General features: G+C 45.4%; 2 protein-coding genes across 3 annotated transcripts in view; one reads left to right on the top strand and one right to left on the bottom strand.

Moving 5' to 3' along the window:
* The window catches only part of NME9 (NME/NM23 family member 9), a 316,239-nt gene extending 310,695 nt beyond the window's left edge, over window positions 1-5,544 (bottom strand). Inside the window, exon 1 of the mRNA XM_029606189.1 lies at window positions 5,470-5,544. The gene's annotated coding sequence lies outside the window, so the exon portion shown is untranslated. The remainder of the gene's footprint in view (window positions 1-5,469) is intronic.
* Window positions 5,545-5,593: 49 nt separating this feature from the next.
* The window catches only part of LOC115093852, a 73,837-nt gene continuing 61,367 nt past the window's right edge, over window positions 5,594-18,063 (top strand). The window contains exons 1-2 of one of the 2 annotated variants that reach the window (XM_029606192.1): window positions 5,594-5,718; window positions 6,159-6,221. In XM_029606192.1, the coding sequence (XP_029462052.1) occupies window positions 5,702-5,718; window positions 6,159-6,221 (80 nt within the window). In that variant the 5' untranslated portion in view covers window positions 5,594-5,701. Of the gene's footprint in view, window positions 5,719-5,990; window positions 6,046-6,158; window positions 6,222-18,063 lie in introns of those variants that run through there. The other variant, XM_029606193.1, reaches the window with a different exon arrangement.

The following is an 18,063-nucleotide window of genomic DNA, read 5'->3' on the forward strand; positions in this document are numbered from 1 at the left end:
TATCTACAATTGTGAGTGTATCATCTACTACTAGTTATGCCCAGCATACTCTGTCTACTCACTACCTATAGTCTCTCCTTACAGCTCAGCAGCTCAGAGATCGTAGTTCCAGTATCAGAGGGACTTCAGCCCTGCCGGGCATATCAACTCACTACTGCCACCTCTGGTGGTTCTACTTCCAGTCTAATAAAGAACTATCTGTGTTTGTCTCAATACTCCAGCCTACCCGGTGGTCCCTCTCAAGATCTCCACTTGAGGGCGCTGTCATCTGCCATCGGCCCAGGGATTCACTAATCCTACTAAGTGTTACTCCTTACACTAATAGGGTGGTATTATCATCTGCCACTCTGTGAGAGCCAACCCACATCAGACCATTACTCCTCTCTGCGGAAGCTGATCCATATCAGATAGCTATCTCCCGTGGGGATCATACAGGTTGCTGGCTCATCTTTCTACAGGAACAAAGCATAACAGTTGCTACTCCTTCCCTCTGGAGGAGCAGAGCACTAACAGATTGCTACTCCTTAGCAAGATCCGTAACAGAGTGCTAACTCCGCCCCCCTGGCGGGGTGATCGCTAACAGATTGCTAACTCCTCCCCTCTGAGGGAGCAGGTCTATAACACTGGGGAAGGGCTAACAGCTAGCACAAGAACTTTATGTGATGCTGCTCCAGTGTCTGCTTGAGGGATGGGGTGGGAGGGCAGTGGAAGTACTTGCTGATTGAGAACATGAACAACAGCACAATAGCAGACGAGAGAGAATGAGAGTGTGTGCAAGTATATTACAGAGAGTGAGTGAATTGTGTCAAGATGAGTGTATTTCAGTGAGGAGTGTGTGTTGGAATCTGGATAGGAAACTAGTTACTTGGTCAGAATCTTCTAGTTAAATTATCGTAATAATTTGTAAAGTCTTTTTTGCCCTGTATGTTTGACTTTAGACTGTAAGCTCTATTGAGCAGGGTTTGTCTCTTAATATGTTTTGTTCTGCGCTGTGTATGTCGAATAGCGCTATAGAACAGGGGTAAGCAAAATTTTGTTTTTAGAAGGTCACATTACGGATGCTCATTGGAGGTGGGGAGGGGGGTCCACTTGGAACTCCTTGAACAAGGGGGGGGGGGGGCGGTTTATAGTGGCAAACATACTCCATGGCACAGTGAGAGGACCAAAGCAGCAACCATACCAATAAAAATAATTCTAAACGGCTAACAAATAGAATAACCTCAAATAGTTAAAAACTCATATTAAAAAATGTTTCAAACACCCAATAAAATATTTCAAAACAGACTCATCAAATAATACCCAATAATTAAAATCAGTAAGGTTTTTAAAAATCCCCTGCTCTCCACACCTGGGAGCTTTTGATTAATTATTATGTTTATATACCGACATTCGATCTGAGATATCACATCGGTTTACATTCAGGTACTGTAGGTATTTCCCTATCCCCAGAGGGCTTACAATCTAAGTTTGTACCTGCTTTCCAGATTCCCTGAGATTGTCAAGGATTAGCAGGCTAAGAGAAAGGGGTTGTTGCGCACACACAAACTCTCTTTCACCCACACCCATACATGTTTTCTTTCACCCATACAAGTGGCCACCCCTTTGTCGGTCACTGGATGTCCCTAGTGCCCTTCTAGTTAGCTAGGAAGGAATACCACTTGTCAGCACCTCTCCCTGAGGCTCTCTTTAGTGGGTGGACCTTTAACTATAAGTGGGGGCTAGGTGTGGCATTTGAATTGAGGGTTTGTAGAGAGAGAGGAGCACTCTGTGAAGTTTCTTTTTTTTTAATTATTATTATTTATCAATTTTTTACAATGATTAAACAAAGAATACACTTTGTATGAAACATGGTTGAAATAGTGACAAGAATTATTATTTTTTAAGGTAATATTCAAAATCAGCAAACGTAAAGGAGTACATTTTAATCATGCCCCCTTAACATCACTCTTTAACCTCATAAAGAAAATTTGGAGAGTACTTTCTATACTTAAGGAGATTACCAATATTAATCTTAAAGAAACAAATATAGGCGAACCGACACAGCTATATTATTCTCCCAGCTATTAATCTATGGCAGTGTCCTGCCTTCTACTTGCTAGGAACTGTTTCAGGTGTTCCGGAATAAAGAAAACAAAAATATTGTTAGATATCTTTACAATACAACGACATGGGTAACGAAGTTGGAATTTCGCCCCAATTGCAATTTCTTAAGATTTTAATAATAAAAACTCTTTTCGTCTCAACTGTGTGGGTCTTGCTAGATCCAGATACAATCGAATAGTTTGCCCATGAAATAAAGCATTCAGATTTTTAAAATATGCCTTCATTGCGGGCAAAATCTTGTTCAGAATAACATGATACAAATAATACAGCTCTATCTACTACTTCCAATTTTCAAGATATTGGGTCAAGTTAAGGAAATCAGGTTTTATTTCTCCCGTCTTTTGCATATTTACTGCTCTCTGTACCAGAAAGCTTATCTTCTTTACTGAAGGTATTTTCTCTTCTGGGATCATTAAAACCTCTACAAAATATCTTTTCAATGTAATCAGGGGTAATTCACCCAGAATCTTTGGAAAGTTCAGAAACCTTATGTTCAAGTGTGTCAAAAAATTTTCAACTGCTTCGTGAAGTGTTTGAATAGTCATGTGCAAGACCTCCAGTGGTTTCTTGAAGAATTTTTATATCAGTTTTTATATTCTCCATATCTTGTGTCTGCTGTTGGAGAACTAAGAAATTTTCTTGAACTACAGAGTCCATTTTCTTTTCCAAATTGCCCACCCGAAGCACTTGTTCCCGCAGCAGTTTCGACATACCTGCCATTAATCTCCCATAGGGAGTCATTGTAACCACTTCCGGTTTGATTAAATCCTCAGACTGCAAGCTGGATAATTCAGGTTCTCCTCTCACTGCTCTTTCCTCTCCCGCAAGTGAGCCGACACCTCCAACCGCTCCTTCCCTCATGGAATCTGAGAGCTCTGAGGCTCCTGAAGCAGCATACACTTCCAGGTTAACTCCGATGATCCCAGCCGACCCGAGGCATCCGATGGTGGCACTGCCATCCCCTGCCTCTACATCTATGGAGGTACTCGGTGAGGAAGCTGTTGGAGGTGGTCTGGGATCTGGCGGGGACAGTGTAACTTCCCCAGATGACAGCGGGTCTCCTCCACTCTCTCCGTCAATGGGGCTGAGCCCCAACAATGACAATGACAAGTACTGAGATATTAATCTCTGCTCCGGAATAGCAACGGGCTCCACTGGGTAAACCCAGACTTTTCATTTATGCTTATGCGGCATTTTTTGAAGAAAATAGCCCAGACTTCCAAGAAACCAGGTTAGAAAATGAAAATCTTAGCGAGAGCAGCAGCCAGCACAACCGTTCAAGTCGCCATCTTGAACCTCTCTCCTCGGTGAAGTTTCTTTATAGCAAGGTCTACTCTCTCAGTGAGTGAATATTTTGGAGGATATTCCTTTCTGTGCATTCCCTGCCAGGCTGGATAAACCTCAAGTTAGAGAAAGAGTCTTTGTTAGGATTGTTATTACTTCTGAGAGTTGTTTTGCTGGAGTGCAGCCTGGTTCTCCTGGTGATAGCCATTCCCCGGATCCAGAGGCGAGGACCCTGAAGACCTGCAAGACCCTTCTACGTCAGAGAAGAGCTTCAGTGACAATAGCACCCAAGATGATTTTGGACATTTTGAGTAATGATTTCTCTTTGTTAAGGTCATTAAGGACTGAGTTGGAGGAAAATGATCTCTCCCTCCCCCTAGGACACAGGCACAGGCTGGGTAAAAGAAAAACATTTGGAACTCAGGTAGGACTGTTTCATGCTTTAAGGGAATCCCACACAGAACAGAATTTCCCTAGAGACTGGACTTCTCACACACACAGTGAAGATGTGTTAGGAAACACCCAGGAACCTGAGTCATCATCACATACAGAGAGAGAGAACAAATCCAGCTGTAATTTCAGTTTATTACTAGTTGGATATTGATTTGTTTTGAAAAATTCAGTAAATTATCCTTTCAACACCCAGTTCTGTGTCCTGCTCATCTGTCCCAATTCAACAGTCCCTCAGCATCTCCATTGAGGGAGACAGATTTACACCACTGCTTGAGCCAAAAGTAACATCTTCCCCCCACAGAAAGGACTCATCCCTGGGTCATGAGGAAGCCGGGAAATCAGCAGGAATACAGCCCCAGAGATATACAGTAAATTGTTTCTGTGTGCCCTGAAGTATAATACCCCTTCAAAGAAAAGGGTTACATACACATGCACACTCTGTCCACCACACACATATGCTCTCACCATATACACAAGCTTTCCCTCACCCACCCCACATGTTCTCCCAACACCCATCAACACAACCCCACACACAAGCTCTTATCTACCCATCATTCTTTTACCAAAACACATGCTCTCTCCCCCACACACAACATATGCTCTCCCACACAAACATGCTCTCACTCACACACCTACACATACACTCTTTCTCTCATTCACTTTTCTCCCCCCTTTCAGCAGCAGCAATCTCCATCTTCAGCCCTCATGGAGCCGGGCAAGCCATGCCACATTGCTCTACTCTGATCCAAAAATAAGGCCCCACTGGCCAAACCTCCGATTCTGGCGGACCCAAGCTGCTTCTCCCCTTCATAAGGCTCTACTAGCCACGCTGCTGATTCCGAGGCTGCACTTCTCCTCCTCCTTCTCTTAAGGTCACGTTGCAGATTCTGGAAGGGCTGCACAGTGCTGCTCCTCCTCTTCCTAACCTAAAGTCCCACTGGTAACGCTGCGTGATTCTGGTGTGGCAGCGCTGCTCTCTCTATGCTACGGCTGGCCGTCGACCCCAAGCTCGATGGCATCAACAAAGGTCCATGATGTCAGGCCATTGCTGATGACATTGTTTCAAGGTGCAGGCCAGCTGTAAATAATGAGCAAATGGACAGTTTGGGGGGCCAAAAAGCCTGTCATCAGGCAGCATTTGACCCACGGGCCATAGTTAACCACCCCTGCTTTAGAAGCAGGCCCAGATTTAGGCATAGGCAACTGTCTTGGTTGCCAAATATCCAGGGCAAAGAGCCTACTTCTGCTTGCTTGTGTTGGCACAACTTTATTCGGTACTGCCGAGATACTGTTCCTATGGATACAAAATCTTAAATCAAGCCCTGTATAAAAGTGATAAGTAGTAATAGTAATGGTAATGTCACATTTATGTAAATATATTTGCATGTTCTAATTCATTTCTAATTATATATGCAAAATTTGTCCTGTATTTTGAACTGCTTTCTGGAGGTCAGTACCCTTCTTTTCGGATAGTCTTGAGTTGGCCACCCTAGAAAGATATATGACACTGATGGAGGGACACAAGAAGCGAAAAGTTTTCCGGTCCCCCTCTCGATACTTTTTCGAATTGATATTATTTATATTATAATATTAATATCTAATCACTGAAAGGATAAACGGTCCGATTACCTGCAGATCTAGATAGCTGAGACACCTGACGAACAGTTAGGACCCGGAAACGGTGGCAACCTAGCAACGGCGTCGCCGACTACAACAAAAACGCAAGTCCGCCTCTTGCGCATGCGCAATGTCCTTTCGCATACCTCTGATTAATCTAGGGAAAATCTTCTCAAACACTCGTGATGGAGTCAGTTATGAACTTTGCCTATCGGCTCGGGGAAATTGCTGCAGTATAAAAGCGATGGGAATGAAACATGTGTACGTAGTCAAATTAGGGCGAAGAGGGGATCATGGGCATGGAAGGAGAAGAGCCCTGTGTCCTCAGGCTACTACCAGTGATAAGGATCATATAATCGCCGCGTGAATGGCAAAGTCAAGAAACCCTGTATCCAGTGCCTACCTCGCAACTCTGGCTAAGGGAGAGCTTTATGTGAACTCTACAAATTATATTACATGTTTCTTGACGTTTACTTTTCTCTCTCCGCGAATAAAATATTTTAGCCAATGAGTGTCTCGGAGGGCTAAAGTAGAAGCCAATGAGAACTTTCTTTGGTGGTGGTCATGCGCAGAGCGGATAGTTTAGTGGTAATTTGGGCGGGATGGGGTTGAGAAGGTAGACGGGGTAGAGATGGTGGCTATAGAGAGCTTCGTTTCTGTAATATAGTGGTGTAATAGTTAATTCTGTGTCCCCTCTTAAGGATGGAGCGCGGAAAGTCGTCGTGGAAGAGGGGATATAGCAGTGACCGGGCTTTTCAAGACGTGTAAGTAAATACTGTGTCTGTTCATAGCAGTGGCGTAGCCAGAATTGATTTTTTGGTTGAGCACAAGGTTAACATGGGTGGGCTGTAGGCATGCAGGTCTACTAGTTGTTTTTTTACTGATAAATAATGCAGCATAGCATTCACATCTACGCCTAAGTATGAGGTTTACTTAATGATACAAACATAATTCACGGTGATTTGTGGTACTTTAGCCTTCTTATTATTACGATTTTATACATGGCTCCTACCTGTCCATAAATTTTGAGAGAGCGGTTGTGTTGCTTATATTTAAATTGCTAACATCTCAAAATATAGATATATATTTTTACCTTTGTTGTCTGATCTTTGTATTTTTCTAATCAGTTGGTCCTGGTCTCTTTTTCCCATTTTTTCCCTTATAGCTCATTTCCTAATTCCTTTTCAGTGTCTTTCTTCTATTACTGTCTTCTTCCCTTCCCCACACACACACACACACTTTCTCTCACAGACTCCCTCTCACACACTCAAGCTCTCACTCTCATATGCTCTCCCCCCCCCCCAAGCTCACATTCTCTGCAGACACACATACAAGTTCTCACTTTCTCACCCCTCCCCAGGCTTATATTCTTATGCACACACAGACGCACATCCAGGCACCCATTCTCACCCACACACATAAACCCAGACTCCCATTCTCACCCACAAACCCATGCTCCCATTCTCACCCACACATATTCAAGCTCCCATTCTCATCCATACATATACACATTTAAGGTCCTATTCTCACCCACACATACACACATTCAAGCTTCCATTCTCACCCACACACAAACCCAGGCTCCCATTCTCAACCACACATACACACATTCGAGCTCCCATTCACCCACATATTCAAGCTTCCATTCTCACCCACATACACACCCAGGCTCCAGTTTTCACCCACACACACTCCCATTCTCGTACACACATACACATTCAAGCACGTGCACAGCTTCCGCTTCCTCCCCCCAAAGCAGGAAGATCAGCTGCCTCTCCTGCTGCCACCGGACTCCTGCTATCTTCTGGCGTCGGGCGGTATGAGCCGCCGAACTTCCTGTGGGGGGGGGGAGCGGAAGCGCAGCGCACAACGTCCGCTTCCTCCCTCCCCCCCCCCAAGCAGGAAGATTGGCGGGCCATACGGCCCGACGCCCGAAGATAGCAGGAGGCCGGTGGCAGCAGGAGAGGCCAGCTGATCTTCCTGTTTTGGGGGAGAAAGCGGAAGCTGTGCGCGGCGCTTCCGCTCCCCCACCCCCAAACAGGAAGTTCGGCGGGCCGTTTGGCCCGAAGATAGCAGGAGAACGGGTGGCAGCAGGAGAGGCCAGCTGATCTTCCTGCATTGGGGGGGAGGAAGCGGAAGCTGCGCGCGGCGCTTCCGCTCCCCCCCCCCCCCCCCTCAACGGGAAGACCGGTTGGCCATACGGCCGCAGCAGCGCTTCCCCATGTGTGCCGTGATGGCGCGCGAGGCGTGGGTTCTCTTGTCCGCTGTCGCAGGGATGGGATCCCGCGACAGCCTTGCAGTTCCGGTGCCAGTTGGGTGGGCCTGGGTCTAAGTTGGGTGGGCACCTGCCCACCCAGGCCCACCCGTGGCTATGCCACTGGTTCATAGGGAAGCATAATAATACTCCCCTCACAAGTTTTTGAAATAAAATCAAAGCCTTTTATATGTTAGTGTCCTGCACTTTCTGAAGGTCCGAGACTTTAGCATCCCTTAACCAGATTTTTGTCATCATAGCTGGAGTTAAAATGTCCCCGCCCCCCCTCTCCCTTGATTGCCAAGCAAGCATACACAAGGCGATGTAATATCTACTCCTGGGTGAATTCTGTGCAAAAAAATGTAAAATTCTGAACACGAAAACATAAAATTCTGCAAACTTTATATTGGTCAAAATAACACAATTTACATGACAGTCTTTAATTATATTTTAAATTAATACAGAAAAGTTATTATTTAAAGAAGCAGAATTGTAAATATGTGAGTAGAAATTCCCTAGAAATTCACTGTAAGGATGTTCCTTCCACTTTGCCCTCTCAGACCCCAACTCCACATGCCAGTATCTCTCCCCTCCACTCTAGGCTCAACCCCTTCCACTCTCGCCACTGCCAGAGTTTGACTCCGTTCTCAGTACTGCCCCTCACACAGGCTCCCTTTGTCCCTCCTCTCACACACATGTTCCTTCATCTCTTGTGCATATACACACACCCTCATACAGGCTCCCTCACTCTCTTGCACACACATCCCCTCTTACAGGGTCCCTCTCTTGCATAAGCGCAGGACACAAGCTCCCTTTCTCTCTCTTGCATACACCCTCACACAGGCTACCTATATCTCTCTCTCACACACCCCTTCACACGGGCTCTCTTTCACATTCACTTCACACAGGCTAGCACCCTCGCATACAGATGATACATTTTTCATACACACCAGCTCCCAATCTCTCTCTCACACACACACTCCTTCACAATCTCCTCATATAGGCTCCCATGCTCGAGCACCCACCCCTGCTCTCTCTTTCTCCCCCTTCCCTCTCTTACACCGCTCTACACACAGTACTCTCATTGGGGCCTTCTTTTTCGATGTGAGCATCGCGCCAGAGCCTTCATCTTCACTGCAAACGGCATGTACTCTGTTCGCGGTATGCCAAAATCTCCTCTGTTGTTTTCTGCACAGAATTTGGCAATTCCGTGGAGGGGAGGAATTCTGCACAAATTCTTTGTTCCGCGGTAGTGCAGAATTCCCCCAGGACTAAATACCGTGCGCTGGCCGCATGCACAGTTCAACACACGATTGTATGCACATCCTTAACCCCTGAAGCAAAATGAGTGTTTCCTAGCACCTAGACAGGTTCAGGACCAGTGGGGTGATGCACCTCTACCAGCAGAAGGAAACGGAGCAAACTGACATGACAGTATATATATATATATATATGCCTGCTGTGACAGCCTGCTAGTATTCTCTGTCTCCAGCAGATGGTGGATGTGCGTTTCCCTACTGGGGATTGCTTTAGATTTTGGAAGGAGAAATAAAATGAAAATTAATTTGCCCTGCTCTCCTGCAATGATACCAAATAGGCCCTCCCCGAGTTGAAAATTTCTGAGGTGATTTCCGTAGTCTTTTAGATGAGTGCCTGGTCCGGTAACTGGTTTTTCAGCTGGCATGGACTTAGCTGCTTGGCTGAGCGCGGCAGTGATGGCATATGCCTTCTACCCCTGCAGCTGGAGACTTATCTCTGTACTCAGCTGGGAAAGGCTGAGCACAGGAAAGATTATACTATACATTTATTAATTTATTTTAAATACAGAGATGCATAAGGAGGGTTTTTCTGTAGGGATTCTTCCTTACCTGGTCTCTGTGCTCGGCGTGCAGTTCCAACATTCGTCCCGATCTGGAGGAGGTTTGAGGGATGTGGGCAGCCTGGTGGGTTGAGTAGCCTCTGTCAGCTAGGGCCTGCTCTGAAGCTTTTCTCCTGTGTGCCTCGTGGTAGGCCACTGTGGCGTTTCACGTGCTTTGCTGGTGTGCTTGGCTGCCCTCTTCAGGAGCATCGGTTCAGGCAGTGCACTGTTTGTGTGTCCAGTTGTGCGTCCAGTTTTCGGATGCTTAGATGGGCGTCTGTTTGGGTGTCCAGGTTTAAATGGTGTCTGGGCTAGACAAGTGCTTAGCTTGGGCGCTCTGTGCACCTATCTTTGGGAATCTTACATTTTGGACGCCTAACTTTTGGATGCATAATAATAAGAAGAAAAAAAGAATGGCACCTGTAGCTAAGAAATCTAAGGGCCTTTCCCTGTGCGCTGCATGTCATGTTCAGGCATTGCAGCCTGGTGGGCCCTCTAACTTATGCCAGCACTATTTGGAGGCTCAGGGAGATTTATCTTCCTCTGATTTTACTAAGCCTGGTTCTTCCCAGCCTGATGAGGGCCTGGGTAAAGGCATGTCAGGAGGAACGCCTGACCTTGCAACTCCTTTAACTAGTTTATCAGTGGGGGAAGGTAGCTCACTGGGCGCAGCACAGGTGCCTTCTGATTTGGATCCTTTTGCCTTTTCTTGGGTAGAACGTTTTTTTAAAGATTGCAATCCTTCCTTTCTTCAGGTGCAGTCCTCAGCCCAGCTCAGTCTCTCCAGGGCAGAGCCGCAGCCTATTACTGCTGTTAAGCGCCGGACTATGCCTAGATCAGCAGTAGGACTTCCCGAAAGGGATCTGGATGCCATGAATGATGAGGCTGATCCTGACTCCCTGGAGGATGGGGAAATTCCTCTGGGACTGGAGCTGTATAGGACTGTATTGCGGCTCTTTCATAGAGATGAACTGGCTCTGATTTCCCGGACTTTGAAAATGCTGGGCGTGCCTGGGATGGATTCCAATTCTGAGCCAAAGGAAAATCCCATTTCCTAGCGTGTAGCAGATGGGCTCAGGACCTTTAGGTATAGTGTGCTCCTGATAGCAGTTGGAGACTGAGTCAGATTTCAATCTGATGTCAGCCCTAAGTAGGGCCGACCAATGGCACAGGTAGCCCCTGTGATTTAGTAAGGGCAAAGGGCCAGCGGCGCCATTTTGATTACTGGCAGCCGACGGCCCAAGAGCAGGAGATCGCCCCTGGACCCCTGCTGGACCACCAGGGACTTTTTGCAAGTCTTGGGGGGGGGGGGGGGGCCTTGTAGTTAATTACATTTTAAAGGGTTGGGGTGGGGTTTTTTTCCCCACAGAAAGAACGATCAAAGTCAGGTGTCTTATGGAGTGAAAAATACAGTACTTCTTGATAATTTACTTTTCCTTAATCTAGACATATGGGTTCAGCTTCCTGCCTTTGGCTTCAGTATGATTGTTTTATAGTCCTTCTGTGTGGCTATGTGTTCCAGGGGTTACTTGTAAGTGTTGCTTCACTTGTAGACTGTTGCTGATGTATTTCTTGTCTTAGCTCAGTGTTTCATGTTGGCTGAGTATTGAAATGGTTATCTGTTTTTAATCAAGTTTTTGTTACTCTCCACAGTTTCTTTTGAAGAGAATACTGGCAGGCTGATGTCACTGCAGGGGTATATATACTGTGTCGTCAGTTTGCTCCGTCTCCATCTGCTAGTAGAGGTGCATAACCCACTGGTCCTGAACCCATCTACCTTATAAATGGACCATGACCGGCAGTAGAGCACAGCTCTACTGCGCATGTGCGGGCAAGGACGTCTGTCTCAGCCAGCATCAGAAAAAAAAAAAAACATGGCGGCATCGAGCGGCGGCGGCGAACAACGACGAGGAGCGGCGGCCAGTAGCGTGGGAGGGAGGGAGGGAGTGAGAGGGACGGAGTGGGAGGGACTGAGGAAGGGGGAGGGAGGGACTGAGTGAGAGTGAGGGAGGGGGAGGGACTGAGAGGGAGGGAGGTAGGGGGTGGGGAAGAGTGAGGGGAGAGGGAGAATGAGGGAGAGGTGAGAGACAGGGATGTGAGTAAGTGGAAGGGTAAGAAGTTGTGGAGCAGAGAAAAAGGGAGTGGAGGAGGGCTGAGGGAGAGGGGATGGGATTGAGAGGGTGGGGAGTGACTGAGGGAAGGGGAGAGAGGTGGGAGTGACTGAGGGAAGGGGAGGGAGGTGAGAGTGAGGGGAAGGAGGCAGTGGAAGACAGAGGGTGAGTAAGACTGAGGGGTGGAAAGGGGGTGAGTGACTGAGGGGAAGGGGGAATGAGGGAGAAAAAGTGTAGGAGGGTGCTGTGTTCGAAAATGGACCGAAAACAAAAATGTAATGTAGCCCGTTGTGACGGGCTTAACGGCTTGTCTGTCTAGATTAAGGAAAAGGAAGTTATTGGGTAAGTAGTAATTTCTCATTAGCTTGTCCAAAACGCACATCTAACCAAGTGCGTAGCTAATAGCGCTCATCACATGTAAATTCATTTTGATGTGACTATTAGCTACTCCCCCCCCCCCCCCCCCCCCCAATGCCAAAAAAAAAAAAGTGCACCTGATGTGCACATTTTTACCCTCAAAAATTAACGCCTGCCCTGGAGTAGGCATTAATTCTTGAGGAGCCCAAAACGTTTACAGAAAAGCAGAAAACTCTGCTTTTCTGTAGTTCCTCCGACAATATCATGATATTAAGTCTGAGGAACTGAAAAAGAAGAACCCTAAAAAATAAAAAGTGTACTGGCAGTCAGGTTAGGAAAAGGGACACTCAATTGATGAGCATCCATTTTCCTAACATGGCAGCCACCTCTCCTGGGCGCCCGATGCTGAAGAGACGCTAGGGATGTGGCAGCCGATTTTAAATATTAAATCGGGTGCCCAAAAGAGGTGGATTGGCCTGACAATGCATTGACTCTGTGTATTGGGAAAGGCTTGCACGCGGCAGAGTACTTCCCATGCTTTCGCCGTATCCAGTTCTTATTGCTGGCCTGTGTTTCTGGATGCTGGAAGAGGAGATGGCATTTGAAGAAACAGCAGATGGAGGAGTACTTGGCATGTACTCTATGAGCGAGTAGATGTGGAAGACTTGCATAGAATTTATAGTATACAATAGTAATCCCAGCAACTGCAACAATTCCTGGCCCTCTCCTTTGTGGGGGCCAACCATGTTTTCATGGGCTACCATCCCCTGGACTTTATCTCTAGTCCCCCCATTTCATCTACAGCTTACTCAACCTGCCACGTCTCTACTAGTAATTCATTGTCTTTCTCATAAAATCTCATCACTGGCATGAACAAATGCTAAAACAAATGACCACCTTTTTTAAATACAAAAATAATAATTGAAACCAAGAATACCTCAAATTAAGTGATACGTAAATACTTGGACAAATATGTTTTGCATAATTTCTAACAATCACAATACAGAGCAACACCTCTCTCTAAAATTACCAAAAACAAAAGAGGGAAAACCAAAATCATCCAAAAATTACTTATTTTTTTTAAAAAAAATTTCTTCATAAACTTCTATTAACTTTTGAAGAAATTTACTGTCAGAAAAAATTGTACAACAATTATAGTCTGCAGTATCAGTGTTGCTTGCACTCTCTGAATTTAAATCATTTACCATCAACCTTCAGCCAACCCAATTGTTCTAATACACTGACTTTTATTACTTCTAAAATCCACCCAAGTGGTACTATAAAATCAATACTCGAAATACTTAGCTGTACAGGTTTCATGATCACTCGCAAAATCCACCCAAAATGGACCATGTTTTGGTGAATACTGCCTTCCTCAGGGTATCTGTGCGTACTCTCTATTCGCGGAGATGTCTAATATAAAGTTACCAAAACATTCCGTTATTCACAGAAATGCATAATGTAGAGTAGACTCGCTCAATATTTATCCTCCTTCTGTATCTACCATGGGACACAGACAAAGACCAGGTATAATGAGAGCAGGAGCTGTACAATGCAGAGGGCATGCTGAAAGAGTTAATAAACATGGATACAGGTGAACCAGTAGATATAGTATATTTGGATTTTCAGAAGGTATTTGATAAAGTCCCTCATGAGAGGCTTCTAAGAAAACAAAAAAGTCATGGGATAGGAGGCAATGTCCTTTTGTAGGTTGCAAACTGGTTAAAAGACAGATTAAATAGTCTGTTTTCACTGTCAAAAAAAGATAAACAGTGGAGTGCCTCAGGGATCTGTACTTGGACTGGTGCTTTTCAATATATTTATAAATGATCTGGAAAGGGATACGATTTGCAGAAGGCACACAATTATTCAGTTAAATTACAATCGGCTTGTGACAAATTGCAGGAGGACCTTGCGAGACTGGATGATTGGGCATCCAAATGGCAGATGAAATTTAATGTGGACAAGTGCAAGTTGATGCACATAGTGAAAAGTAACTCATGCTGTAGTTCCATGATGTTAGGTTCCATATTAGGAGTTACCACCCAGGAAAAAGATCTAGGCATCATAGTGGATAATATATTGAAATCATCAGGTTAGTGTGCTGTGGCAGTCAAAAAAGCAAACAATGTTAGGAGTTATTAGGAAGGGAATGGTGAATAAAACAGAGAATGTCATAATGCCTTTGTATCGCTCCATGATGAGACCGCACCTAGAATACTATGCAATTCTGGATGCCGCATCTCAAGAAAGATATAATTGCACTGGAGAAGGTACAGAGAAGGATGACAACAATGTTAAAGGGGATGGAATGGCTCCCCTTCAGCTTGGAGAAGAGATGGCTGAGGCAGGGATATGACAGGATTTTATAGACCTCTGAGAGGACTAGAATGGGTAAATGTGAATCGGTTATTTACTCTTTCAGATAATAGTAGGAACATTCCATGAAGATAGCAAGTAATTCATTTAAAACAAATCGGAAAAAATTCTTTTTCACTCAATGCACAATTAAGCTCTGGAATTCATTGTGGTTAGGGTAGTTAGTGTAGTTAAGTTTAAAAAATATTTGGATAAGTTCCTAGAAGAGAAGTCCATAAACTGCTATTAATCAAGTTGACTTAGGAAATAGCCACTGTTATTACTGGATTAGTGACATGGGACCATAAACTCATCCACACTAACCTACATATAAATCACTCACCCACAGAAGCAAACCAATTCAACAAACTCTTCGAATTTACCAAGCCATGCCCAATCAACGAACTCATCGAAATCCTATCAACCAAACTAAAAGACCTTGACATGAAAGACGCAACTACCGCGACAAACTCTTGGATAGCCATCAATTCAGATGTAGCAAGGAACAAATGTCCAACTATCAAAAAAGTAATCAAGACAGCAAATAAATACAAAACACCTAGGTACACACCTGAACTAAAAAAACATCAAGCACCTCCTAAGACAATCCGAAAGAAAATGGAGAAAAGATCCATCCCCTCAACTAAAAGACAGATACAGCACTATACTATATGGGGTAGATTTTATAAATTTGCGCGAGCGCGTACTTTTGTTCGCACACCAGGCGCGAACAAAAGTACGCTGGATTTTATAAGATACACGCGTAGCCTATAAAATCCGGGGTCGGCGCGCGCAAGGGGGTGCACATTTGTGCAACTTGCGCGTGCTGTCTGTTCCCTCCGAGGCCGCTCCGAAATCAGAGCGGCCTCGGAGGGAACTTTCTTTCCACACCCCCTCTACCTTTGTTGGCAGATTTACGCCTGCTGAAAGCAGGCGTAAATCTGCGCGCGCCAGCAGGCTGCTGGCGCGCCATCACCCGACCCAGGGGCTGGTCCAGAGGCCTCGACCACGCCCCCGGGCCGGCACCACGCCCCTCCCCTTTTACGAAGCCCCGGGACTTATGCGCGTCCCGGGGGTGTGCGCGCGCCGGCGGCCTATGCAAAATAGGGCGCGAGTGCCCTGCGCGCGTAAATCTGGCTGGATTTATGCGCGCAGGGCTTTTAAAATCCGGTCCTATAGCTATAGATCAGACATCGAAAAAGCCAAAAGAGATTACCATGCCAAAAAGATTCATGACCACCAATTCAATCCTAGGACCTTATTTGCATACATCTCTGACCTGATACAACCCAACTCCAACACACCTCTCCAAGAAGACTCCTCCAGAACTTGCGAAGAACTCGCCAACTACTTCAACGACAAATTTAACAAAATAATTGCCGCAAACCCACACACCAATCAGCCACCTCCTAACTCAGCACATCTCACCCCACCATCCTGGAACCCAATTTGAAACAGTTGCCTCAACTGAAGTAGAATCCATAATTCACAAACTAAACTCAGCTGCACACTCCATCGGCCCCATACCTATAAAACTTCTAAAGCAAATCCCAAACACCATAGCTAGACCCATTGCAGACATAATTAATATATCACTAGAACAAGGCACGTTCCCTGACTCCCTCAAGTGTGGTAGCATCAAACCAATCCTCAAAAAGCCTCAACTCGACAAAACCGATCCATCAAACTACAGGCCCATATCCAATCTTCCATTCATCGCCAAGATCCTTGAAAAAATTGTCAACCATCAACTTGCAGCACACCTGGAAAATGTCAGCATCCTCTCCCCATCCCAACATGGCTTCAGAAAACACTTCAATACCGAAACGCTCCTCCTTACCATCCCAGACCACATTCTCAGAGACCTGGACCACGACCAATCCTACCTCCTCATCCTACTTGACATCTCCGCCGCCTTTGATACCATCAACCATGAAACATTACTAAACAGACTAAGAGACATCGGACTAGGCAACACCACACTCAACTGGTTCAAATCCTACCTAACAAACTGCTCATACAAAGTCAGAGTTAACTCCGCAAAATCCATTCAAATTCCCCTTACACACAGTGTACCTCAAGGCTCATCCCTCTCCTCCTTTCTCATCAACATCTACATCCTCCCCCTATGCACACTTCTAACCGGACTAAACCTAATCATCTTCCTATACGCCGACGACGTTCAGATTCTACTACCCATTAAAGAAACCATCACAAACATACTAAAAACCTGGGACAACCACCTTCAGAAGATAACACAACTACTATCTCAAATGTCCCTCAACATCAACCATAACAAAACCGAAATATTCCACATTTAACAAGAAGACAATATCACCTCTTAAAGACAACACCTCTGTACATACAACAGACAGACTATCCTCCTCAGCCAGAGACCTTGGTGTACTCATTGACAACGAAGTCAACATGAAGAAACACATAAGCTCAATAATAAAGGATGGATTCTACAAACTGCAAATCCTCAATAGAGTCAAACCACTTCTCTACGCCCAAGACTACAGAACAGTACTCCAAGCTCTCCTATTCTCCAAACTTGACTATTGCAATGCCCTGCTCCTGGGCCTCCCATCAAACACCCTCAGACCATTGCAACTACTCCAAAATGCTGCCGCAAGATCACCCTCAAACACCAAAAAATCTGAACATATCTCACCAATCCTCAAAAACCTGCACTGGCTTCCCATCCCACAAAGAATTCAATACAAAGTTCTAACACTCGTACACAAAGCACTATACACAGAAAAATTTGACTGACCCCTGCCATTCATTTCTAAGCCTCCCAGAGATCTCTCTGATCCACCAACACTGGACTCATTCCTACTCCATCACCAAGAATGGCCCACCTGACCTCAGCAAGGGAAGGAGCCCTAACAGTAGCAGGTCTAACACTATGGAACAGCCTACCACCCCAGCTCAGGCTCAACCCCACAACTCAATCTTTCAAAAAGAACCTAAAACCATGGAATGGAAGTAGGTTGAGCTGGTGGAAAGGATGTTGGTTGAGTTGTGGAGATAGGCTTGAGGAGGTTGGTTATCTTCTTATCGAAGTAGACAGCTAGTTCTGTAGCTTTGTTGGATGCTTGTTCGTCAGGGATGGAAGGGGGCGAGGGTTTTGTGAGGGATGAAACGACAGAGAATAGGGCTTTGGAATCGAATGAAAAGTTATGAATTTTTTTTGCGAAGAAGTCTTTTTTGGCTTTGAGGATAGATATCCTGTATGCATTAAGGTGGGCTTTGTATTGGGCAAGTGTGTCAGTGGATGGGGTCTTGCGCCATTTGAGCTCTTTGCTACGGCGTTTTTGTTTGATGCTTTTGAGTTCCGGGGTGTACCACGGATTCCTGTTGGCGTGAGGTGGTTTTAAGGATTTCGTTATGGTTGGGCATGATTGGTCTGCAATCTCGCTTGTTATCTTGATCCATGAGTTGACAGCCGAATGTGCATTGGTGAGATCAAGATGAACCAGTTCTTTTGAGAGCAGATTGCTAAGAAGATCTGTAGGACAAGGTTTCCTGTATTGCATTGTGATTGTAGGGAAGACGGGTCAAGGGTGGTCTTTAATATGAATCTCTGCAGAGATTATGTGATGATCTGACCACGGGATTGGGATGATAGATGGGCTGGAGGTGGCTGATAGACCCTAGTTAAG

This window comes from Rhinatrema bivittatum, chromosome 6 (genome assembly GCF_901001135.1).
Source record: "Rhinatrema bivittatum chromosome 6, aRhiBiv1.1, whole genome shotgun sequence".
Classification (NCBI taxonomy): Eukaryota; Metazoa; Chordata; class Amphibia; order Gymnophiona; family Rhinatrematidae; genus Rhinatrema; species Rhinatrema bivittatum.